The sequence below is a fragment of the Eucalyptus grandis genome, chromosome 5 (genome assembly GCF_016545825.1).
Source record: "Eucalyptus grandis isolate ANBG69807.140 chromosome 5, ASM1654582v1, whole genome shotgun sequence".
Lineage (NCBI taxonomy): Eukaryota > Viridiplantae > Streptophyta > Magnoliopsida > Myrtales > Myrtaceae > Eucalyptus > Eucalyptus grandis.
Window position 1 is genome coordinate 59,919,980 of NC_052616.1, and position 25,772 is coordinate 59,945,751.

Consider the following 25,772-nt stretch of genomic DNA (forward strand, 5'->3'; position numbering starts at 1 on the left):
GGACACAAGTTGCAGGGAGGCTGGCGAATCATTTGGCGACTTACTCAGGTGCATGGGTGGTGGTTTCCCACGTGCCTTTTAGGGTTTACTTCCAGCTGTCGGTTGTGCGGGGTTTCCTAAGTCACAAAAAAAAAAAAAAAATTTTGACAACAAAAAGTTAAGCAGAAAATACTTTATAATTATTTTAAATATGAAAGGAATAAAAATTAAAGATAACGATACAAATAGTCTTGAACTTTGGCTCACTGTTGATTTATCAATCTTGAATTTGTGTATTGTGATTTATGAACTTTGAATCAATACTCAATTGGGTTTCTGAATTTTTAATTTGTCAAATGTGATTTTTGGAATTTCAATTTATTTAATGTGATTCTTATTTTTGTGCTTGTTTAATTTAGTTTGTAAACTTTATAGAATTGTTTACTGTTGTTCTTGGACTTGAATTAATCGAACGACAACATTAAACATGCTCATGTAGTTTATTAATTATATTAAAAATCACATTTTTTTTTTTTTTTTGGTTAGTCTACTCTAATCCTACTTACACTCACTCGCGTAAATTAAAAATTTACGCACTATTATATATCTAACTAAAATTCAGGAATTATATTAAACAAATTAAAAATCAATCAATGGATCACATTACATATTAATCAAATTTGTCATTATTCCTAAAAACTAATGACTTTTCGTGTCCTTTAACACAAAGTAAACGATCGTGCACTAAACTCAATTCGAAACGTCATATCCGACGAGATGGGACGGCCCTGCTTTCTCACTTTTTCTATTGTGCTGTCCCTAGAGGAAGTTTCCCTCCTGGTTGATGTTGAAGTCGAGGGGGGCCTCGGAAGGAGGACGACACGAACCTTCCTTCCCCACCGGACCAACCGAGCATCGCTGTCGTCTTCTCGCGTGAAACTTCCGAACCAGAAAAGCTTCCGTCTTTTCAGCTTTAGGTGCTCCGAATATGCCACGGTAAAAATCTGAACCCGAACACGAACCCGAACCGGGAATCCGAATGATGCTTCCCGACCGAACGACAGCATATTCCCCATCTGCGCATCAGAATCTCACCATAAAACTAAAGTGGCTGGACCTGAGCAAGTCCTTAAACTGCTCCATCCTGAATCAGGTATCCCAGGGTGCCCAATTAACCCCAATTTACAGGGGGGTTTAACTGGGATTACGGGATAACGTCTTCATTGGGCTTCCCTGCCAACCCCTTCACAGAAAGGAGAGCTCATCTCGGATTCCCGTGAAGCCCTTCTCCTAACGTACTAGATTGGGTTCAGGGAAATGAAGAGGCCTAGGTAGCCCCCACACGCGAATGGGCTACCCAGGCCTGAGAATCCAAATGATGCTTCCCGATCGAACGACAGCATATTCCCCACTACGCATCAGAATCTCACTATAAACTAAAGTGGCCTCGACCTTACCATCGTATCATTTGTCGGATTGAGAAAAAGAAAGAGCACCAACGTTGGCAATGCTAGCAACAAGCCCCACCTGACAAGGGACATACCAGTCACATGCATGCTCTCCCGATTCCTTTTCTTTCCTTCATTTTCGCATCGATTTATTAATTCTTGCTCTAAGCGACCTCCGAGCCGACTGGACGGTCAGAATCTGGACTCGACCGGGAGTTTTCACGTCTGAATTGATTAGCAATTTGCTGAATGGGCATAAGATGGGGGATGTAATGAGACACAGTGATTCACGACAATGTAAGGTGCTTTGAATCCAACACTAAGCGGCACGAATTGACCAATGACACATGAGTCTTTATATTTTTATGGTCGGTCAAAAGAAAATGTCGAAATTCAATGAACCATCTTAATCAAAAATTAAAAACGAGGCTGTCGTCACTCACTAGCTAAAATGATGAGGTTCGCCTTACATAATTCAATCTTGTGAATCACAATATCTTTCTTGTCATCAAGCATTGAAGATGAGTTTTTAGAATGGTTTTGTAAAAATATTGTCACATATTTAAAGCGACACATCTAAACAAGCAAGTAAAACTCATATAGGACGTGCTTTGCATCCAACACCAAGCGAAATAAATTGACCAATTACACTCAAGTCCTTATATTGTTGTGATCGGCCAAAAGAAAAAAAATTCAAAATTCAATAAACCATCTTAATCGAAAAATGAGGTTGTCATCACTGATTAGCTAAAACGATAGATTCACATTACATAATTCAACATTGTGAATCACAATATCTTAATCGAAAAATGAGGGTATCGTTACTAACTAGCTAAAATGATAGATTTACATTACATAATACAACCTTGCGAATCATAATATCTTAATCAAGAAACGAGGTTGTCGTCACTGCTTAGCTAAAACGAATGATAGATTCATATTACATAATCCAACCTTGCGAATCACAATATCTTAATCAAAAAACGAGGTTGTCGTCACTAACTAGCTTTCAAAACGATTTTATGAAAATCCAATCTTGTCAATTCATTCTTTCTTGTTTGTCATTGACCACTAATGAGTTTTCAAAATAATATTATAAAAATGGCTGTCACATTTTAGAATAATGCATTTAAGCAAACAAATAAAACTCACATAAGACGGTTCAAATTTTTAATAACATTACAAAAATTTATAATTTTTATAAATATCTTATACTTATAATTTTTAATAAACCAATATAAATAATTTTTTCTTAATTTTATGAACTAAATGTAGGGGGCACGAATATCCTGGGGCTTGATTCTGTCATCTTCTTCCTTCTCTGTTCATCACGCGCTGCGTGAAACAGCTCCCTTCCACTCCCGTGCTCTCCTCGCCATTGTCGTTCCATCCCATCTCTCTCTAACCTCTCTTTCTCCTCTCTCTCTAGCACGCTCGCTCTCTTCGCGCCACTGGGTAGGAGGAGATGGCCGCAAACGGTAAGGCCCGCGTGGGATCTTGGTCGCTCCCTCGTTCCGTTTCTTGAATCTCCGTCGCGGTTTCTTGAGTCTCGACGTCCTGATGTTGTTGGGTTCTTCTTGATGTATCTTGGAATTCCCAGATTTGCTGTTGGACTACTTGGCGGCTGCCGTTGAGGCCGCGCAGAAAGCCGGAGAGGTGGGTCGCTGCCCGATTTCGAAATGCCTCTTCTTTTTCTCGTGTTGGGATGTTCGTTTGATCGCGCTGCTGGAGTTGGCAATAGGTTGAACTTTGTGGCTTTTGTAGGTTATTCGCAAAGGATTCTACCAGACCAAGCATGTCGAGCACAAAGGCCAGGTTCTCTCTCTCTCTCTGTTTCTTGCCCTGTGATTGCCTCAATTCCAGTTGTTGAGTGAACTGCAGAAATGGGTGATCGTTTGTAGCTAAGCATGACGGCGACATTGTTGAATTTCGTGTTGACGTGACGGTACGCCGCGAAAGCGTGCAGTTGCAGAGACTGCTGTGGCCCAATAATGTTTTTTTATAATCGTAGGCTGATGATTAGAAGGAAGAGGAAGTCGTGGACTTTAGTTTTTCTACACTAGTGAAAAGTTTCTTCTTTTGCAATGTACATTTAATCTTGCTGTGGTCAGATGGGAGCCTGCCAACTAAAGCGGGAAGGATATGAACGTTAGTCGTGAACGAAGAGAAGTCATGTAGCTTCTTTATCTTGTGGCTAATTTACTCATCTGGTTTGATTCACAGGTGGATTTAGTCACTGAAACTGACAAGGCATGTGAAGATCTCATATTTAACCATCTCAAGCAGCTTTATCCCGCACACAAGGTCGATGCTCACCTCATTTTCTTTGCTATCGTATTGATCTGTGGAATACCACATAAAGGGCTTCTCGTCAGCCCAGAGTCAGATTAATTTCTTGACTTCATTCTGTTAATGTCGCTTACAGTTTATCGGTGAAGAAACTACTGCTGCTTGTGGGACCTCAGAGCTGACTGATGAACCTACATGGATAGTGGATCCTCTTGACGGAACAACCAACTTTGTTCATGGGTGAAGATCGATCTCCCAGATATTCTCATTTCTTGTTTCTTGCTTGATTCATTCATCCTCGTGATCTCTTGGAATGACATATCTTGTAACTGTGATACTTGTAGATTCCCCTTCGTTTGCATATCTATTGGGCTTACGATTGGAAAGGTTCCTACAGTTGGTGTTGTATATAATCCAATTATGGAGGAGGTGAGCATTCTCATGCCCTACATATCTGAATATAATGCAGATACATTTAAAAAGATGGTACGTATTAATGTCATGAAGGGTCACATGCAATATAATGCCGTCGATTCATTGCGGCAAATCAGTAGAAATCATTGGTTTGGAATTCTGTGACCTTCTTTTGGTGTCTGCTGAACTACTTCTGCTCTTCTTTGGATGCGTATTGGTGCTTAATAAATGTACTACTCTGGCTTCCGAGTTGTAGCTTTTCACTGGTGTTCAAGGGAAAGGTGCTTATCTGAATGGAAAACCTATCAAAGGTGATTTCACTTCTATCAAATCTCTGTTGGAAATTCCTTGATCCCTGAGAAGGACCTAAAATCATCTTTTACTTGCCAGTGTCATCTCAATCAGAACTTGTGAAATGCCTACTTGCCACCGAGGTATGTAAATTTTTTATAGAATTGATAGTTTGCTGGATGTGAAATCCTACCTTTTAACCTGACTGTTATTTTAACTTTGATCTATTTTCTCCTAGTTCACTGCATTGATGAGGATAATACAGTTTCACTCTAATGATAAATAAGTACTCCTATATTTGAATTTGAAAGAATAAACAATGATTGAAGGAACTATTGGTTTGTCAAATTTTAATATTATATCCAAGTTGGATATATATCAAATTTGGCTTGCTTCCTTGTTTCACTCTGCCAAAAGTGATGTGGTAAACTTGGACTTCAGATATTTACTGTGGTCTGGATAGGTCATGATGAACATTTGTCCTATTTTGCCTTTGTCACTCTACCATGATTTCGTATTCCACCAGCTCTGATCTTACCAAGTCCTTGACATAATCCCAGAGGAGTAAACAATTTTACTTGTCCACATGAGAGTAACGTGTTTTTTTTTTTTTTTTTTTGAGTCACGGTACGATCATCCCCGAGTAAAGATACTGCAAAGACCTTTTTAATCTTTGACAGTGATTGGACAGGAGGAATTTACTTATACAGTAACTTAACTTTTGCTCATAATTCAAAACTGAACACGGATGTCATGAAAGGCATCCTTCCTCAAATGCGAATATCTTCGGTTGCTTCAAATTTGAAGAACTTGATTTTGCCACTGTATGAGTTAAAAATTAGACTAACTGCATGTTACATTCTTCGATTGAGGAGCTTTCGCACTTTCACATCCGAGTTAAATGATCTACTTTGTCAGTTTAAACTCTCAGTTATTTTAGCATGGTAAATTCCAGAGCTAACTAAACACATTTTACATTATATCATGTTTAATATCATCTTACATAATCTTGTCAAATTGTGGAGTTGCTTGCTATAGATTGTCCTTGAAAGAGTTCAACATATATAAAAGGGTAGAATGTCACTCTCAAAGAAAGGAGCAGATTCCATTTCATAAGGAAAGCTATGTGTCTGCAAACTTGCATTGGTGTGTGTGCGCATCCCAATTGAGGGATAATCTTATCAGGCTATGAACATCACTACTATCCCATTCCTACCTGCCAAACCTCATATCTCATGATTGAACAGCATCCTGTGAACTCAGTTTAAATTTTGTCCGCCTACTTTGGAAATAGTTGATCCACCCAGAATTGCTATCGAGGAGCTTTATTTTAAACTGTGCAAAGAGCCTTTATGCTGTTCATTGAATAAATTTTCCAGAAGTACCATTCGCCTAAAACACTGGACGCTAGATTTACTTCAGAAATTGCAGATTTGGTTAGCTAGAAGAGTGAAGCAGCAAAATAAATGGCTAATTGACTATTTTGCCCTACTGAAACTGCAGGCTGGTACCAAGCGGGATAAGCCAACGTTGGATGCGTCTACTGAGAGAATCAAAAGTCTACTTTTCAAAGTAAATCCGATGTCGGCATGCATATGTTCATGTTGAGTTCTGTTTTTTCCACCATCTGATGTCAGCTTTTCTTTCTTGATATATGGTCAGGTGAGGTCAGTTCGCATGAGTGGATCCTGTGCATTGAACCTCTGTGGAGTTGCTTGTGGACGGCTTGAATTATTCTATGAAACCGGCTTCGGAGGTCCCTGGTATGGTTTTATGGTTTAGCATTAATGTAGAAGTAATACTCCACTACTAAGGAGAATACGAGTAAACGCGTCCTGCTCTTCTTCCCAGGGATGTGGCAGGTGGAGCTGTGATAGTGAAAGAAGCTGGAGGTCTTGTTTATGATCCGTAAGTAGGCATAATCCCACTTAGATGTTTAAGTTTGAGTTCTAAGAAAGAGACTGCGTGCAACAATCATAACTTGTGGCTGCAAATTTAGATCCTAGGAGGTTAACTCACTCTTTGGGCTCAATCAACGGGTGCTTTTTATGACCACATGATTTGTGGGCCACTACATATAATCTATGATTTGCAATGTCAAAATCTTAAACCTTCACAGGTTTAGAGAGAGAGATTTCGCTTACGTTGAGATATTGGTGGTGATTGTTTTTGCATCAGATCTGGTGAGGATTTCGACATCACATCTCAGCGGGTTGCGGCTTCAAACCGTTTTGTCAAGGATGCATTCGTGGAGGTTTTGGAACAAACAGCATGAGATGGGACCGACCCAGTTGAGCGAAATTTAAAAGGAGCTCAATTATTTAGTATTATGACATGAATAAACTTTAGTTTACTTGTTCTTCTGAACAATTTCAAACTCTATTGTAATAAAATACTTCACAAGGGGCTAAGGAAATCCAGTTTTTTTTTAATTGTTCATTGTTTGCATGATTAGTCCACTTGACTTGTGAACCTTGACATTTTGTTCAGTTTTTGAAATCCTTCTCTGAATGTGTTAAGCTCACATGGTTCCCACATTCATTGCCTCCATTTGCAAGTAATGGGGCCACTAAACGGATCGGGTCGCGATTTAGGATATGTTCACCTGAGAATTCCTCCCGACCTCATATTCTCCCTAACTTAAGAATTACAATACAATATAGCATTTGGAAAATGGTAGGTCGAAGATTCAAACTTAAGCATTACATTACAATATAGCATTCGGGAAATAATAGATTAAAGATTTGACGAATGGGTGACGTGAGATTACGCTTGTTGAGATAAGCATATGTTGTTCCGGTATATCACAGAAATCGCCGATCCACTCCCCTTTTAGTTTTCTCTTGGCATATGCCTCTCTGTTTTATTAGCTTTCACCAGGACTTATGCTGTTTGAATGGGAAACTAGAGAATTGTTGTAGCTGTTCAGACATGAGTTCTGTCTGGAGCTTGCGTTTGAGCTTAACTAGAGCTAAAACCGAACTTTTCGGTGTCGAGTTTGATCACATTGCGCTACTTTACATAATCGAGCTCGAGCCTAATGGGTCGCGAAAGTGACAATGGTGAAGATGTGAATTAGAAAGCAAAGAAGGCATGGAGGGATTCAGTAATAACACAGGAAAGTACAGGGTCCCAAGAAACCTGGGGGAACGCCAAAAATCCAGAGGAGACAGAGAAAAGCTATGAAAGAATTACTGCTATATCCTAGAACTCCCTCGCAACAAGCATAACATGTAGCTGAATGAACTCGTGTATAAAAATTTACATAGTATGCATCACTGTGAACTCTAAGACCCAAGCCAGGAAAGAGGAGGAAAAATAAACATGAAAAGGAGGGGCAAAAGGACCCGCAGCCACCATCTGATAAATCATTCTCTACGCCTCCTGGTGTGGCCTCGCACCGTATCCATTGTGATTGTAGCCATTGGATCCGTTCATGCCGTGAGGCACCTTCGACCCGCCCTGCGACCTCCTCCGCTTCAAGACCACGTACCATGTGAATCCCTCCAGAGCCACCGCAACGCAGCCCAAGGCCGCGATCACCCCGATGTATGCGTGCTTCCACTTCTTATCGGGATTCAAGATGTCAAACCCCTTGAATATGTTGATGATGCTGAGGATGATCACCGCGTAGCCTATGGAGTGATGGTAGACGTTCCAGTAGAATCTGAATTTGTGGTCCTTCTTGGGCCTTAGAAGCAAAGCAAACACCTGAAAAAAGTAGAAAGCCATTATCATTGCCTGATTTTTATATGCCATCAGTTTTTCCCACACAAAGATCAAACCAATTTTCCCCTGTTCTGCTGGAAAAACTGTATGTAAACCAACGCAAGAGGACACGGGATATGACTGACTGCACGAATTAACGATTCAATTGATACCTGAACTGTGCCGAGGCAGAACAGAACAATGCCAATTGTCCTGTGGGCAGAGTAAGTTATGCCGGGCGAGTCGCTGCCGAGCTTGATACCAGTTGCCCATCCGGCGACGCCGACGATGTAGGCTGAGGTTTGGCACGCGATGTGGAGGTAAAACCATGCCGGGTCCGCAGCTTTGGACACCTTCAAGTATCTGGCTATGATGGCGCCAATCGGCAACAGAATCCCCCAGCTCACAGCATTTAGCACTCCATGCGTCTGAGATTTTCCATGTTCATGATGGTTAGGACCAAAGAAGCGCTTCTCGATAAGTAACAACAGAACGAATAAAGTCGCAAATGCTACATCACTTCAGCTACTATTGTAAGAGCGATTCGAGTTAGGAAGTTCTCTGTCAGGCTGCCTTTCAGGAAGATTTGGAATATCACATGAAATCTTCCTATCTTCTGATCAATAGACATGTCTAGAATGTGTAAAGTGTGCAACTTTAGTCAAAATTTGTATGCTAGATTTTCAAGCTGTCGTGATTCAGAAGATTCTGGGTTACCAACTAAAGTTTCTGCTCAAAAAGAAGGAATTCTTCGCATGAAAGAACAGGACAAACTTTATCTGCAAGGGACCTGCTTCTTCTGCTTCCTCTTCCTTTACGCCTGTTCTTTTCCCCTTTGTAATATTAAAAACAGGGCACGTCTGAAAGGTACCCACGTGGCCAAAAGAGTATACTTGAAGGGGAAAGAACCAGAGCTCAAGCACAGCTGATCGATCGCAGCATCATGGAAAAATCAATGGACATATATACTCTTTTTCAATCCAAAATCGGATAGATGATCGACGCCTACCGAAAAAGCATGTGCGAACTCGAATAACACGAAACCAACATGAAAAACAAGACAGGAAAGGAAGAAAGAAAAGACTTTCACTTACATTCCTCTTTCTTATCTTCGAGTTGCTACCCCCAGATGACCCTGCCTGACCGGAGGCGAGATTCAGCGTCCCCATGGACTGAACGTTAGCGCCGGTGGTGGCGTGCACGCTCGGGGACCCGCCGGAGAGCGGGCCGTCCTGCCAAACCTGGTTCACCGCGCCGTTGTTCGGGGGGACTATGGTGGCGAAGATGATGATCTCGCTGCCCGTGGACGTCGCGGAGAGATCCGACACGTTGAAGCTCAGACTCCCCTCCTGCAGCTGGTCTGGTACCCGGCGATCGGCGACGTGTAGGCCAGCATGGTCCCGTTGGACTGCTGGTACGCCACGAGCGACTGCGCCCCGACCATGCCGGACCCGGTCGGGTTGATGGCCCAGGCCACCCACTTGGACGTGTCCACCGACGCGTGCCGGTAGGCTATCTGGGCCGTGCCCGTCGCCGAGTCGTAAGTCCAGTGCAGGAACGAGCTGAGGTAAGGCAGATCGGTGCAGGAGCTGAACAACTTGTTGTTGGAGAAGGTGTAGCTGGAGCAAGTCTGCGCCGAGGACGGCGCCACCATGGACAACACGAGCAGGGCAGCACAAAGCAGGAGCTTCTTGAGGAAACTATCCATGGCAGCAGGTTCAGGAGGGCTGGTTTGCTGTGCTGGTTTTCCTGATGGAGCAAGTGCAGTGCAATGAGAAGCTAGGAGAGATGGGAGGAGGGAGGGGTTATTATAAAGGAGGGAAGGTGGGGTTAGGTCGTTGGGTGGGCTGCTTGATGAATGTTTCCAACTTGACAGGGGAAGGGGGAGGGGAGTTGTTAGGCTCTTCTTCCCTGTCGCACAGCAACTTTATCTCTCGCTCTGTGGAAATTTTTATAAGGATTTTCTCTAGGGGGGAGGGGAGGGCGTTGTTCTTATTCGGAAGACTTCGTTGAAAAATCTCTTTTGGAACTTCTCTCTCTCCACAACCACCGCCTAATGTCCTCTTCAGTCTTCTTCCTCCTGTTCACACCGTGCCCCCCCCTCTCCTGCCCCGAACCTTCACCTACGCGCACGGCAAACTCCAGTGACACGGTCGTGCAAGAACGACCGGAGGAAACGAGCAAGAAACAACAACGTAGGACGCCTAGAGAGAGAGAGAGAGAGAGAGAGAGAGAGAGAGGAAAAGAGAGGGCATGAAGTACCAGAGAATGTCCTGAAAAAATGAAAAGATTTTCTTTGGAGTGGAAGATGATGCACTCGAGATTGTGGAGGATCTAAAGGAAGTCATCGTGGAAAGCCAGATAATGTCCTGCTAGGGTAGATTTCGATTTGGGTTGATAACCAATAGAAATGGGAAATTAATCTGACCGAATTGGATTCTAACATTTGTTCGTGTATGCAGTTGCCCAATAAATGTTTCTTTCCTTTTAGGTTGGAATCGATCGGTTTTCAAGATAAACCTACTAGAAATTTACCTTCGTAAAGTTAGTTCATGGTTATTGGAATTGAGAACCGAACTGATTGACCCAGAAACCGGTCTAGAATTGAACTGGGTTCCGACCTTTCCAAAATAAACAATTATAGATACAAAACAATCGACAACAAACATCAAATCGATGAATTTCTTCGAGTCATGCACTCTCGATTTTAACGGTAAAATGGTTTTTATTCCGAATTACCTTATGAGGGCAACTTTTTCGTGGCATTCTCTTTGCCTCCTTTTCTCTCACTGGAAATTCATTTCTAGAATAATGATTTTCTCTTGTTATAACATGTTGTAAATACCCAAAAAAAAAAAAAAATTGTTTAGAGCTGTCTCCGCCTATACTCCACAATTCCCCTATTTTTGTCAGAGTTACAACCTGAGGCCAACTAGATTTGCCAACGATTTCCAATATTGATTCAAATCCAACATTTTGAGATCCAGCAAAACCCATAAAGTAATCAATTCGACAAACGCTTCGATAAATCATCGCATCACCTTAAATTTCTCTAATATTCCTAGGATTCCAAAAAATCAAGGCCCTTTTGGAGATGTCCTATGTAATAGGTAAACAAAAAAACCCTAGGGTTCCGTCTCCAGAGCTTGTACTACAAGCGTGTACGAACTGAAGCCACGGACCTGGCAAGGCACGTTGAACAAAGTGACCCAATACGAAGTCAAATATTTCACACACGTCATGCGCACATGGTCTAATCTTCGATTTGAAATACGTTTGAATAATTCGCCCATGTATATGAAAAAAAATAAATGGTCAAATGATGACATGAAGGAAAGTGTGGACACAAATATCGCCTTAGGCATTCGGTGAATCGTGATCTCATCGTTAATTTTTCAACAAAGAGGAAAATTTGGATGTCTAGCGTAAGAAGAACTTCTTCGTGACAATCACGGAATTAACGACATAATCACCAAGAAAAATCTTAAACTTATCGAATGAATACTAATTTAATCTCAAAAATTTAATATAAAACATTTTGACGATTTATTAACGTGTCTCTTCTTAACAATTTTGGCCGGTAATTTTCAATCGATACCGACTATCCTATGAGGCACGACTCTCTTAAAAAAAAAAAAAAAACATATTACCTTGGCTTTTTGGGGGGTGTTATATGATGCAATTGTTTAATGTGACAGAATGAAGTATTTAAATATTGTTCCCTAGAAATTGGCTAATGCATAGGTGATCGGCCAAGTCAAAGTCGAGTGGGGGATGACCAAACACCAGAACGGTGCCGTTTTTTTCCTGGCACGACCCAATCTCAGCGGGGACGGTGTAAAGGAAGGGGGGAGTATTAGGTACGCGGTTGGCCCACTTCATCGAGGACCCTCCACTTGGTCAAACCAAATCCCCACCAGGCGCCCCGGTCAACGTGCCACGTGGCACGTTCTGCAATTTCGAAACTCGTGAAATTTTAAGCCAAAGTTTAGTCGATGATTATTACAACCTTAGAAAAATTGTGTTTAAGGAAACCGAAATTCTAGCAATTTGGTGCGACACGGTCCAAGTTGGCTCAATCACGGATAATCGAATTTGAGGTGGTCGATTTCAGGAGTAATGAATTTTAGGGTGGGTATTAACTCATTTTGGAATCGAGAACCAAATTGGATAGGAATTATTCTTATCCTATGAAATTGAAAGCCGACTTTGACTATTTTGAAATAAGATCTAATCGAAGTTACCTAAAACCAATAGTGTTTTATTTTTTTTATAACTTCTGCTATAAATACTTTTTCTTCAAAAAAAAAATTAATGATTTATACTATAAAAATTCAAAGATATATAGAATTGACGAATTCAATTGGAATGATTTCTATCTAAGGATTAGGGACCGATGGGATTCACTCAAAATTAGCCAGTTCCGTCCGATTCTCAAGTTGGATCGGGATCGACGCACATGCCCCAATTGGGTTGAACCGAGAAAAAAAAAAAAACCAAAGTCTCGAAGTCAAAATATAACGTGTAAATAGAAATTAAAAGAATAGGTCCTAAAAACACGCACCAGTCGCAGCAAAGCCTCACCTGCTACGCCTTGTCGTTTTCGCCGGTGCCCTCGCGCCACGTGTCAAGGGAGACGACGCGTTTTGAGAAGCTTCCTACGTGCCCCCAAAAAAGAGTTAAAAACATAAACTTTTTTTTGGGGAAATGTTCAATGACGAAGATTATAATAATGTGCGATTAACATTAATTTAATATTTGATCAAGTGACTATCATATTTTTTTTTCCTGTTTAGCACGTCATCACGAGACACGTGACCTCATCCAAGACGACTATAACCGCAGGATCTCAGACGAGTGTACACACCATGACGGCGATGTGCCAAACGACGAAAAAATAAAAATTTTAAATATTAAAATAAAAGTTTTGCATATTATAAAAACTAAAATTATTTCTTTTTAATTTTTAATTGCGCGGTTGATCCTCCCGACATGCCTCTATGCAGTCACAATCGTAACATTTTGCTTGGCACATTTGGGCAATTATATGGAAGACAGCCCTCCGTAATACAAGATCATCTTGTGCTTATTTTATGCCCCACATGAAGATTAGAAAAAATTGCAAACACGACGTCATAATTCCGGTGCAATCGCTAACTTTTTAACTCCCGCGTGTCATCCTCCGATCTCTTACTCCTTCTCAATTATTTCTCAGCACATTGTTTATCCTATCGAGTTCAAATCCTCCCGAGGTTCTATTTAATTACAAGTGAAGGGAGAATATTTAAACATTTAAATATTAACACCATAGATTTGTCGGACGATTCAAACTTTTAAAAAAATTGGCAACATCCTATAGAATTTCACAAATCTCTAACATAGGTATATAATAGCCCATTAAATGTAGCACCAAGTAGCCTGCCGAGAGAGATCTTTCAATCTAGGGTTTGCCCCATGACGATAATTATAGTAATGTGCGATTAACATTAAGTTTTAATATTTAATCAAGGGATTATCATATTTTCTTTTTATATTTAGCACGTCATCATGAGACACGTGATCCCATCCAAGACGCCAACACCGCAGGATCCCAGACGAGTGCGAAGGCGATGTGCCAAACGACAAAAAGTAATAATTTTTAAAAAATTAAAATAAACTTTTTGCATAGTAAAATCTAAAATTATTTATTTTTAATCTTTTAATTGCGCTGTTGATCTTCCCGGCATGCCCTCTCTACGCTGTCACAATTGTAGCTATTTGCTTGGCGCATCTGGGCAATTATATAGAAGACAGCTCTCCGCAATAGAAGATCATCTAGTGCTTATTATAAGCCCCACATGGAGATTAAAAATAGATGTAAACGTGACGTCATAATACAGGTCCATTCCTCTTTTCTAATCCCCAATCATTCCTCACCACATTGCTTTTCGTATTAGGTTCAAATTTTTCTAAGCCTCTGTTTGTTTGCCAATGCAATACATTTCCATGCCTTATTCTTAGGCCTAAGTTAAATATACACATGAAGGGGAGCGTTAAAGTATTTCAATATTAAAACCGTGCATTCATCTTACAGTTTAAATTTTTGAAACGGCCGACAGTCACCCTTCTTAATTTTCATAGATCTTTAAAATATGTATATCGACGTTAGGAAAATTGTTGTGATAAACGCACGCTCGCACATGCCTAAGGCCTAGCTCAGCATCGGGGAAAATGGGAAAAAAAAGTAGAGGACCAACTCTATTTATGTAGACTAACCAAGATATACATATATCTAGTAGCCCATCAACTGTAGCACCAAGTAGCCGGCCGACAGTGATCGATCAATCTAGGGTTTTGCTCCATGCCTATATAGCGATATGTCCAGCCCTAGCCATATTATTTCTTCTTTAATCTTTTAATTGTCTGGTTGATCCTCCCGACATGCCTCAATGCTGTCACAATTGTAGCTATTTGGTTGGGGAATCTGGCAATTATATGGAAGACCGCCCTCCGCATTACAAGATCATCTTGTGCTTATTATAAGCCCACGTAGATTAAAAATATGCAAACGTGACGTCATAATACAGGTGCATTCCGCCAACTTTTTAGCTGCCACATGTTATCCTTCATCTCTTGCTCCTCCTCAATTGTTTCTTGGCTTATTGCTTCTCGTGTCGAGTTCGAATCTTCCCAGGCCTTTATTTGGCTCCAGTACAATGCATTTTCACAGAGGTGATCAATTCCCCATTTGATCTAATTAGATGGAACCGGGAATCGGTCCTAGACCGATTCCCAAAAGCGAAGCCGAGGATCGGATTGATTGGTCCTAGGACCAGAAACCGATTACTTACTTTTTCTCACTACTTTTTCCCATTAATTCTTTTCCCACTACTTGAAACCGAACCAATATGGTATTTAATTCACATTTTACTATTTTTTTTGAAGAAATAATCAAATAAAAAAGTATATTTAGTTAGTCCAGTCCAATTTCCCCTTCGAGCTGAGAACTAGACCGCTCAAACATCAATTCCACTTTTAGGAACCGGGAATTGGACCGACACTCTTGGAAACCAGACCAAATCGGCCAGTTCGGTTTAGTCCGAGTGATTCCTGATTCAAGCAGTCTGTTTTGCACACCCCTACATCTTACGCCTAAATCAAGCATACGAGTGAAGGGAGAGTGTGAAAGCATTTAAATCTTGGAACTGTGCCTTCATCCGACGGTTCCAACTTTTGGAATGGCTAGCAATTATCTCTCTTAATTTTCACATATCTATGATATACGTATATTGACATTAGGAAAAACTATCGTGATGCACGCGCTTGCGCATGCCTGAGGTTTGGCATGGCATTAGGAAAAAGTAGAGGACTAACTCTATCTATACGGACCAACCAAGATATACATGTATATAGTAGCCCATTAAATGTAGCACCAAGTAGCCTGCCGAGAGAGATCGATCAATCTAGGGTTTCGATCCATGCCTGTATAGTGAAATGCCAAGCCCTAGCCATATGATATAGATCGCTATCAGCAATGACATTTTTATTTGTTATTTCAAGAAAAGAGGGTGACCACTTTTTCTGCCTGAGAACATTCAATTATCGTGGTTTGGAAAAGGGCAATTAAATATTGTGTACGCACCTTAAATAGGTCAAGAAATGGACATCATCATCGTACTTTTTTTCAAGGGCTTGTCGTAGTTCTGTGCAAGATTTGCAGCGTATTTGAATGTAGAAACCCTAGAAATGCAGAAGAGAGAAGGAGGTGGCGTGTTTTCTCTTCGTTGATTCTTAGTATCGTCCGCACCCAGAAAGTTACACGCATAAATCAACAGAACTTGGCAAACGTCATTCGCCAGGGACTCTCTCTCTCTCTCTAAAAGAAGAACAAGCTTTTAGAACATTGAAGAAGGTGCAGACATGTTCTATATACAGCAACCCAGCTCTCCGGAGAAGTTTCTTGAACCCTCTTGGAATTGACCGATATAGAGTTTAGAAAAAAACTGAAGAACTCAAGAAACCGAGTTGAATTTTTGAGTTGAATCGCATTTTATAAGCCAAAGTTCGGGTCGTGTCGAATGAATGTGTGTCGGTCAGATTTTGGTCGGATTTCGATCCAATTCCCGGCTTTAAGCGATGGAAGAAATCGGAACGGCATTTGAACAAATTCGAGTCGACTTCCATAGCCAAAGTTCACTAGAATTTTATAGGGAATTCACTGTGGTGATGAGTGTTTTGATGTGATGTTTCTTGTTGCGTTATCGTAATCGTTGCATATTCATTATGTCTAAAGAAATTAAATTATATTTCCCCCCTATAATTATTGCAGAACATGACTAACATCAATTATTTGATGCTTTGTATTCAAACCGGGTCCGTTCGAATCGGGAATTTGACAACTCGATTTGATTTAGCTCGAATTTTTATGCAAAACCATGCCAATTTGAACCGCTTACACCCTCGCCCTACAACCCTCAAACTGGATATTTATGTCTTATGAGAGCAAGAATGTGACTCCTGCTAGATAAGGATATTAATAGATAGATTTACAAATGAAAATAGCCATTGTAGACATAGCATTCTGTGGGGGGAAAATAAGCATTTAATGGACATGAATACTGTGACTTATGTGATTGAAATACCAAGTTCGTTTGATGAGGAATGAGATCCTTTAAAGCTAGAGTGATACGCACAGGTCACAAGACGCTGCTATGGAGACACGGCAACTCAGGTGGTGGCTATTAGATCCAATTTTTAGTTAGGGGATCCTAGTGGGACGTCGTTGTGGACACAGAGCAGCCATTAGATCCAATGTGGACACACATTCATGGGAGGATGAGGAAGAGGTCATCTCTCTCTCTCTCTCTCTCTCTCTCTGATGTTGGGCTCCATTTATTGGGAGTGCATAGCAGATGCCCAATACCTTCACCTCGGGAAGATCGCCAAGAAGGAACTCAAGTCCGAGCCCATCAATATATCCAATTAAACCCATATTCACTCAAAAACTTAAGTCAATGAGTTATGAGCCAACTATAACATATCAACTATTCTACACCATATCAATTCCAACACAATTCAGTCACATGCACATTCTAACAATTTCCTCATCATGTGCGAGCTCAGCTTTGGGTTCGCTTGCCCTTAATTCAGGCATCATTTTGCATCAACTTCCTATGGGTCAGTGTTGCTACACCGTAATACATACTTGCCTGGAAATCGCAACTGTGGGCTTTGATACCATTTATTGGGCTCCACTTGTTAGGAGCACGAAACAAAAATCCAATTCATTCACATAGAGAGATCACTAAGACGGAACCCAAGTCCAAGCTTGTCAATATATCTAGTTGAATCCACATTCACTCAAAATTTTAAGCTAATGAGCTATAAGCTCCCCACTTATTCAGCACAACTCACTTATACATGTATCCTAACACTCTTCATTTTCAAGACTTCTTCGTTGATTTCGTGGACATCGCTGTCAATTTCACTCATGAATGTGGAAAGTGTATCCCTATGAGTTCTAAAGATTGAAGCATGAGCGCCTTAGAAGAATCTAATCTCTTCGAATATGCTTGCTCGCTTTGGCTCTAGGTGCTTGCTCTAGAAAGTCTAGCACTCTGCAAGTCTTTGAAGCTCCTCTCTATTAAGGTGCACATGTGAGTTGTGTTAGAGAAGAGCCCCACATTGGAGAATTGATGTGGTATTAAACAATTAATATATTCTAATTGGCTCATAACTCACTAGCTTAAATGTTTGAGTGAATGTGAGTTCAACTGGATATGTTGACGAGCTTAGACTTGGGCTTTCTCTCAGCAATCTCCTAGGCAAATGTAGTGGCTTATGTTACGCACTCCCAACAAATTGGTCGGTTCTGAGCATTGGGAGTTGAAGTGTAGCAGTGCAGGCCTAATGGTAGACTTCAAGATTTGGTCCAAAGAAAGAAACCGGGGATGAAATTAGATGTTGGAGATTTAAATTGAAATAAATTGATACAAAAGGATATCTAAATTAAGGGGGAGCAAATTTAACACTACAACTCACATGTAAAAAGAAGATTGTTAAGATGCACGTATGAATTTTGTTAAAGAAAAGTCACATCAGAGAACTGATGTGATATGAAGCAGTTTATATATCACAATTATCACATAACTCATTAGTTTAAGTTTTTTTAGTGAAGGTAGGTCCGACTAAATATATTAACGAACTCAGATTTAGCCTTCCTCGTGGCAATCTCCCCAGCCAAAGATATTGAGCTTCTACTGCGCACCCCAACACCCTAGTGCAATGTTCAATGATGGACTTCTCCGAAAGTAATTTTATGATCAACCAATATCTATTTTACAGCTCTCTCTTGATGTAGAGTTAGATTTAGACTTGGCTACCCTTTTATTCGGATCTAGATAATAAATTAAGAATGATTCTCTTTTGTCCTATACTTAATCAACTTGAAGAAAACCAAGATGAAGTGCACGGAGTTTATTTCACTATTCTTGAATGCATAACTGAGGGAACTTTGATTTAACCAAAAACTAGGGTTTTGATCAACTACACATCATAATGACGTCCTGCTGGCATCACTTGCTACGCATCGCCATCCTTATTTGTCCTATAAAGAAGATCTAAATAACCTCATCTTTTTTCTTTTTTGGTAATTTGACTCTGTAGATTTTATTATATGCTGCTTTGGCAAATAGCGCGAAATGATGACGGCTACCTATACATTAGTATCGAAATACCAAACTAAAATTAATTAAATAATTAATTGTCGCTGTCATGAGAAAAAATTTATTTGTTTCCTATACTTTTTTTCAAAATTTGGAGGGAATTTTGATTTGCTTAGCCTTGCCTCCAATCTCCTCCGAACCTAATGCCGAATTTAAAACCATATTCTCCGTCATCCGTTGCAGCGTGGTTCGGCCACCACCGCACCATAGTCACCTACCAATAATTTCTAGCCCTTGCTACAACTGCCGGCCGCCGCAACATCGACTTCCCATTCGTGGTTCTCTCTCTTTCTCTCCCTCCCCGATAGAGGCGGGCAGTGGCCCTCCGGCGGCGTTAAGTCACGGACCTCGATGTGAGGCTGCACGGTGACAAAGAAATAGAGAAACATAGAGAACGTAATCGAGAGAGAAGGAGGAGAGTTGTAGGTTCGATGGCGGCAGATGAAGGGTCGGAAGGCGACGGCAACATGGCACGGCTAATGAGAGCCGCGAGATTGGCCATGGATAGGGGGTGGCGGGGATGCACACGAGGAGGCTAAACGGGCGGAGTTTAGTATATTCTAACTTGGCTCACTAATCAATACCAGTCCTAAAAAATCCGAGTTGAGTTTGAATTGCAATCGAGTCGTTTTAGCAATGTAGTCGAATTCGATACCATACTCGAGGCATGGTACATGCTTGAGTCAAGCTGCTCGCGAGTAGTCGAGTTGAATTCAAATAGCCTATGTCATAAACTAAGTAGAACTTGAGTTTCGCCTTCGAGTTTGTTCTCACGAGGTAAGTTGAGTGAGCTCCGGCTTACTAGTGAAAATCAGGCAAATTAGCTATACTAAAAACCATCGCACGACAAACCCTAATGCCCCGTTTAGTATAGAGGTTTCTCGATGAAGTCATGACCATGCGACAGCCGATAACAACAAAGTTACATTAGCCGCAATATGTCTTAACATTTCGATACCTTGTATTTCATATCGGGTAACGACTTGATGAGATGATCACCTGGAACGTCGGGTTCGACCGAAATATATGAATACAATAATCGTGCATTATGTAGACGTACTAGATTCATCCGCTAGCCGCTTAATGTTTGAACATTTCGAAATCCTGTATTACATAAAGGGTAGCACCTCGATCAAATGATCACTCCGCATGCCGGCCTCGACCGCGAAATGCAATTACAATAACCATGCGTTATGCAGACGTACTAGATTTGATCATCTAAACAGGGTCGTCAACCTTTTCAAAGGTTGGTGAGATCATGACTTTTGAGAAATCTCAGTGCATGTCTAAGGGTTCATCTACTAATAAATGTTAAAGTTAGGTGATGAATGACGGGATGACTTGCTCCCTTGGCAGTTCTGGGACCCTACTTGACCTGCAATTGGGGGGCTTCAACAATCCATTTCTAATTCGGACTGCAATTGAACTCCTCAACTACCATTTCCTACTTTAATCGGGGCTTCGCTTTCGTTAATTTTCCCAAATGTTATGCTTCGCTTTAGAGCAGCGGTATGTATTGTCCATCAAGTCGATAATCAGATTTTCAGAAAATGTAGACGCACTATCGATCCTTGAACTTTTATCAATTGGTTCGATTTAATCCCTGATGAAGTTGTACGGAAAAAGGAGGAAAAAGAATCAAAGATATCATTCACAGCTTAAACTTAGGTATACAACATCTATATATGATGTACTTTTATTTGGGTTAGGCTGAAGTGTCATTTGAGGCAAAAATAAAGCACCAACTAAAAGATGGCCTTAGCCACCTAAAAAAGATTGGTATATAATGAAGATGGTTATATTTTGTAGTTAAAAGATTGGCCAACTAAAAAGATTCCGTGAGGGGAAAAAAAAAGAAAAACAAAGACCAATTCGAGAAGAAATGAATATATCCTAAATAAAAAATTTTGCTTCTAGAGAAGTACAAGGAAAATTTGGATTTAAACATATTTATATCCTAGTAACCATCATAATTTTTTTTTTCTGATATGCCGATCCACTATCAGAGCGAATGAATGAAAACATGTATACATAAATGAACATTATATATATAAACATGTATAATGAACTTAGAAGTCAAATTAGCTATGGACTCAAGACCAATGTCAACTAGAAAAATTATATATATGTCATAACTTTTTAAGAGTATCTAGATAAAATTAAAACAAAATGATTGACATTGAAATTGCAACCACATATCTCAATTTTTTATGTTGAACCCAATCAAATTTGAATATATATATTAGAAGTATTATGATAATGATCAAGCTTACTTTACTAGAGAGAGAGAGCAAGCCCAAGTTACAAGGAATCAAAAGCCCATAAAATCTTTCTGGCCTTTGTGACCCACTTAAACAAATCAGCAATCCGGATCCTCTAGACAATTTGTAACAACTGGAGACATTAATTCAATAGGATGTATCAATCTTAAATATGTTTAGTGCTAGACATATTAAGATTTTTAGAAAATTATATACAAAGTAAGCTAACATATCCCATCAGACCTTGAGTATTGTCCACTTATTTAAAGCTTATATGATATTTGACACCTTACTTAATGTATTGAGTTTTTAGACAAGTCGCCTCCAAAGAACGTAATAGGTCACTCTCATGCCTTTCCTGTATCTTGTGTGTATCGTTAATGAAAATACGGAATTCCTTCCCTAATCTACTCATCACTAACACCTAAAAAATTCATCTAATTCCCTTAAAATGCCATTAGCCCGGGTCTTAATGTTGGCTCAAGCTTTTTTTGGTCTCACAAAAGAAAAAATATCCATTTAAAGCTCCGGTCCCAATTTTAGTACTAACTCTTTTTTATCTGATAAAAAAAAAAAAATCAAATTTCAGTCACTACCTAAATTTGACTCCCCTATTTGAGATGCGACTGTGTCATTTCATGTGTACTCGGCAACTTATCTAAGAACTTTCTCTACTTTCAGCGTCGTTAATTACAACCTTAAGGTTCTATTTTTCTTAGTTTCTGGACATATTTCCATCTTGCCAATCACCCGCTTGTGTCTCATTTTCCATGAGTAAATCATTTCTTCAATCCACGCTTAAATGTTCAAGATTCCTCCTTGACTCAAAACTACTTAAATCGGGGCGGCAGCTTCAGTGATGAGAACTGTGAGTTCCCCAGTACATGTGAGACAACACATCGCATCTTTAATGGCATCATTGAAAAGAAACCAAATAGGGTCACATTCAAGTAATATGTGGGGAGAACGAGATTTATCAACACAAGATGGCATAAACACAAGAAAAGAAAGTACTGAAGAAATGGCCTTTCTCACCTTCCTGGAAAGATACAGTCTCCATGACCTGAATTGAAACAATAAAATCGTCAGATGGGCTCAAAACTTTCAGAAGCACAGTAAACATTACCAAACAGGAAAATAATATTTCTTATTAAGATCTTGCAAATGCTAATTTTGCAATTAGAAGCATCGCACAGGAAATGAGGCATCTCTACTAAGTTTATGGTCACTTAGGAGTCTTCCAGCTCAACCCAGATAAGGAAGATAAGAATCATCGTGTGGCCTAGGTAAACGGTTAAATGACAGATTGAGAAGTTTGGTTGACCAATAGTACTCACCAGTCTATTATCCTAAGACCAATCCAATTCAATGATTAGAGCTTACGAAAGGTGCATTCACAAGGAAGTCCTAATGCCAACTTCAAGAACTACTACTTCTTCACAAACCCTTTAGTTACATTGACTAGTAACAGGATGTGCACTCTTAGGGCTCAAGTTTGAGAAGAAAAGATTCATCCAATTTAGTCATACTTCTTACTAAGACGAGTTGTAATCTTGCTCATAGGGAATCACACATTCGCCAATGAAGTCATAGCCCCTTACAGGCATGGCCAAGCAGGGGCATGACACAAATCCAATATCTATGCAGTTCAAGAAAGCAACATGGAAAAAGAAAGAAGAATGCCTACTGGGGTCAGTAGTGGTGATCATAGCAGCACCCTTGAAATCACAAGACCCAGCAACTTTCCCTTCCTTCTGGTAATAACTATCAAATGCATACGAAGCATGGCTTTTCACATTGTTTGGCTTAAAACAACTCTCTCCTGGCTGAATCTCTGTGCAATTTGCCTGCCCAGGACCACATGCCCAATCCAGTGCTGCTTGTAATGTCCTTGAATCTACGCCGCCCATTGCAATACAGTATGTCTGGTTGGTTGTATCATTGGCCAAAAAGCCACCGGTGTCTGATACGTGCAGCAAGTAAGCCGGTGTCAAGTCCCCATTAAACAACCCCAACTGGCTTCAGATACTGGAGGTGATCTAAGATCCTCATTGAACAACTCATATATGTACACATTGGACGTGAGCTCTGGATGCAGAGGAGTACCACTTTTATCAAGTACATGTTTAATCAAATTTGAATTGTAAGTATCAGCATAATCAATGGTTGCATAGGGCTCCTTTTAATCACCCTTCAAAGGCTATCCTGTCTCAGTCACGAGAACTTTGACATCCGTAATGTTAAAATTCTTCATCGAAAAATAGGCAGCGTCAATCATCGCATCGAGCACATTAGTATAATGAAGCAAAGGGTTGGGATCAACCATTTCTTTGGATGGAGCTATTGGCCTGGAGCGAATTTTCAAGAGGAACTACACCTTTATTCTCCATGAACACATAGTAAGGGTGCAAATTCATCATCAATGGCGAGCCAGTCCTAGACAAGAACCGCAACAAAGGGACTATCACTGAACTAAGGCTCTGGTTAAAGAAAGCTTGAGAAGGCGGGAACGTGTCAAGAATCAGAGACGCGGCATGTGGGGTCGAAATCTTAATTTCATTATGCAAATTTGCAGCTACCAAAGCACTGTAAAGGAATTCAATTGCAGGCACAAGAATGGGAGCATAAGAGGGTACTGTGGTCAAGACCTCATCCCCAACTGCAATGCCTGTTATTAGGGTTTTCGGGTAGTAAGCAAGAACGTTTCGGCTAATCCAAGCTACAGCCGTGGCATTCGACGACCCGATTGCAAGAATCTGGTTGTTGGGAACACTGATGATTACCCGAATTTTACTGCGAGCCAGAGCTGTGAGAATGTCCGGGTTCGCATCGTAGAGACGCACGTGGGCGATCTTCTGCACTTGAATTTGCAAATAAAGCAAGGGGATTAGTACTGAGGTTCCTTTTCTTTCTTTTTTTTTTGTGGGTTCATAATTTAAATTCGAGATGAGGAGGAGGAAGTTGGGGGCGGTTGTGCCGGCGTCCCAGGCATCGTCAGCCTAGTCAACCGTAATTGATCAGATGACCTTGCAAGCTCGACGGATTCGGTTGGTGGGCTTTGGACACATTTCCGATTAGATTAATAAATGAAGCTTTCGAGTTTTCCAAACTTTTGAACTCTCTTTCCCTCTTATGTCATCTTTCGATTGATTCCCTCGCATTCATTTCGACTTTCCTGCCTCTTTCTCGATTGTTGTCATCCACCCTTTACTTGGTAATCTCATTGTCACTCCCGCAAGCGCTTCTGGCCACAGATTTTCTAACAAAAGTGTCGAGGCAGGGGTGATCGTTAGGATCCCACATACCCGACAGACGCTCAGGATCTTTTCTCGCCCTATATATGGACGTGTAGACTGCGTTGGCATTGCATTGAATCATGATTCATCAGCCATCTTATTCATAATTCGCAGGAGTCGAGAAGAGCCAGAAAGCAGAGAGAGGGGGAGAGAGCAGGGGAGGAGAAACGGAGGAGGCTTTTCCTGGTTCTGGTTCTGGGTAATGCTCTGTTCCCGTTCTTGTTTTCCCCGTTTCTCCGTCATGCATTCAGTTGAGCGATGGATTTTGACGTAAGAGTTTTCTCGATTTATCATTTGTGGGTTCTCGATAGAATAGAATAATTGAAGTTGTCAGATGACAAGGTAGAAGCTTTGGAGTGTAACATGGAAAGGCTTGTTTTTATCCTGCTAAAAGTTGTAAAATAATATGCGGCAAACGGTGAAAGAGATGATCGGAACAGTCACTAGCCTGACTTTACTGATTTGGATTGGTATAAAAAATTATCCTTTTTTCGTGTTTGGAGGGGAAGGCTTTCAATCATTGTAACATTTTTGTTCATTTCGAATAAGCAGATTAGTGACTCTTTCTTTGGTTTTTCACAGAAAATCCCGGATTTAAGATATTGCTGTGGTTCCTCCCGAAGGGTGTGTGCGAGGGAGGGATAAGATGGAGGGAGGTCACACCAAAACCGTTAAGACAGAGCTCACCGAATGTTGGCGCACGACATGGAAGACGCCATATATTATGAGGCTTGCACTGTCGGCTGGAATTGGTGGAATGCTGTTTGGCTATGACACAGGTAGATCAAGCTCTTGCCTTGATTTTATTTCCATTTGCTACGATTTACAGCTAATTAAAGTGGATAAAGGAAAGTTTAAGCCTGATCGGGATGATTGGCAGTCCGCCATGGTGCTTTTGTTCTATCAAATTCTTTTGCTAGGTCAAGTTTTGCCAAAAAACTTGTAAATAAAATAGTTTGTCTTTTGATTTAATTGTTTTCTTACTAAGGTATGAAACAAGTTCTTTGCTCTCTCTCATTGTAAACCTCCAGCGAGAAGAGTGGGTAGTCTTCTTTCTTTTAAACTGTTTAAACCTTTTCTGTTCCCATTTTGCTTCTCTGTTTCCACTGGCCTTTTCTTTTCATTTACTTTTTCCTCCATCCTAGTTCGCTTATCAACCTAGAATCGGACCCCATAACTTAAGACAAAATGTACATGAGATTCTGTAACTTGGTTTTTAGTACTATTGATGTTAATCTTATCAATGCCTGTTGTACATGCTCCCAGTCCTTATGCTTGTCGCGGCAAGTAGTCAGTTCTTTTGCCTTTTTGAGTGTCTGCCTCTGTATTAATTGAGATTTGGCATACAACAGAAAAGTATCACCTGTTAAGAGGAATGAACAC

General features: G+C 40.5%; 2 protein-coding genes and 1 pseudogene across 2 annotated transcripts; 1 reads left to right on the forward strand and 2 right to left on the reverse strand.

The window, feature by feature from the left end:
• Positions 1-2,717: 2,717 nt before the first annotated feature.
• On the forward strand, positions 2,718-6,860 carry LOC104445626 (inositol-phosphate phosphatase). The gene is made up of 12 exons (XM_010059534.3): positions 2,718-2,905; positions 3,028-3,083; positions 3,192-3,242; positions 3,651-3,731; positions 3,853-3,956; positions 4,061-4,145; positions 4,387-4,441; positions 4,521-4,564; positions 5,925-5,993; positions 6,084-6,184; positions 6,273-6,329; positions 6,600-6,860. Exons 1-12 carry the CDS (start codon positions 2,893-2,895, stop codon positions 6,694-6,696), a joined length of 813 nt encoding a protein of 270 aa, XP_010057836.2. The 5' UTR covers positions 2,718-2,892; the 3' UTR covers positions 6,697-6,860.
• A 636-nt stretch (positions 6,861-7,496) lies between these two features.
• LOC104445625 (cytochrome b561 and DOMON domain-containing protein At5g47530) lies at positions 7,497-10,323 on the reverse strand. The gene is given in 4 exon segments (XM_010059533.3): positions 7,497-8,132; positions 8,303-8,557; positions 9,224-9,480; positions 9,483-10,323. Coding segments are annotated over 4 exon segments (1,203 nt in total). The 5' UTR covers positions 9,838-10,323; the 3' UTR covers positions 7,497-7,796.
• An 11,795-nt stretch (positions 10,324-22,118) lies between these two features.
• LOC104447534 lies at positions 22,119-24,471 on the reverse strand (annotated as a pseudogene).
• Positions 24,472-25,772: the final 1,301 nt, after the last annotated feature.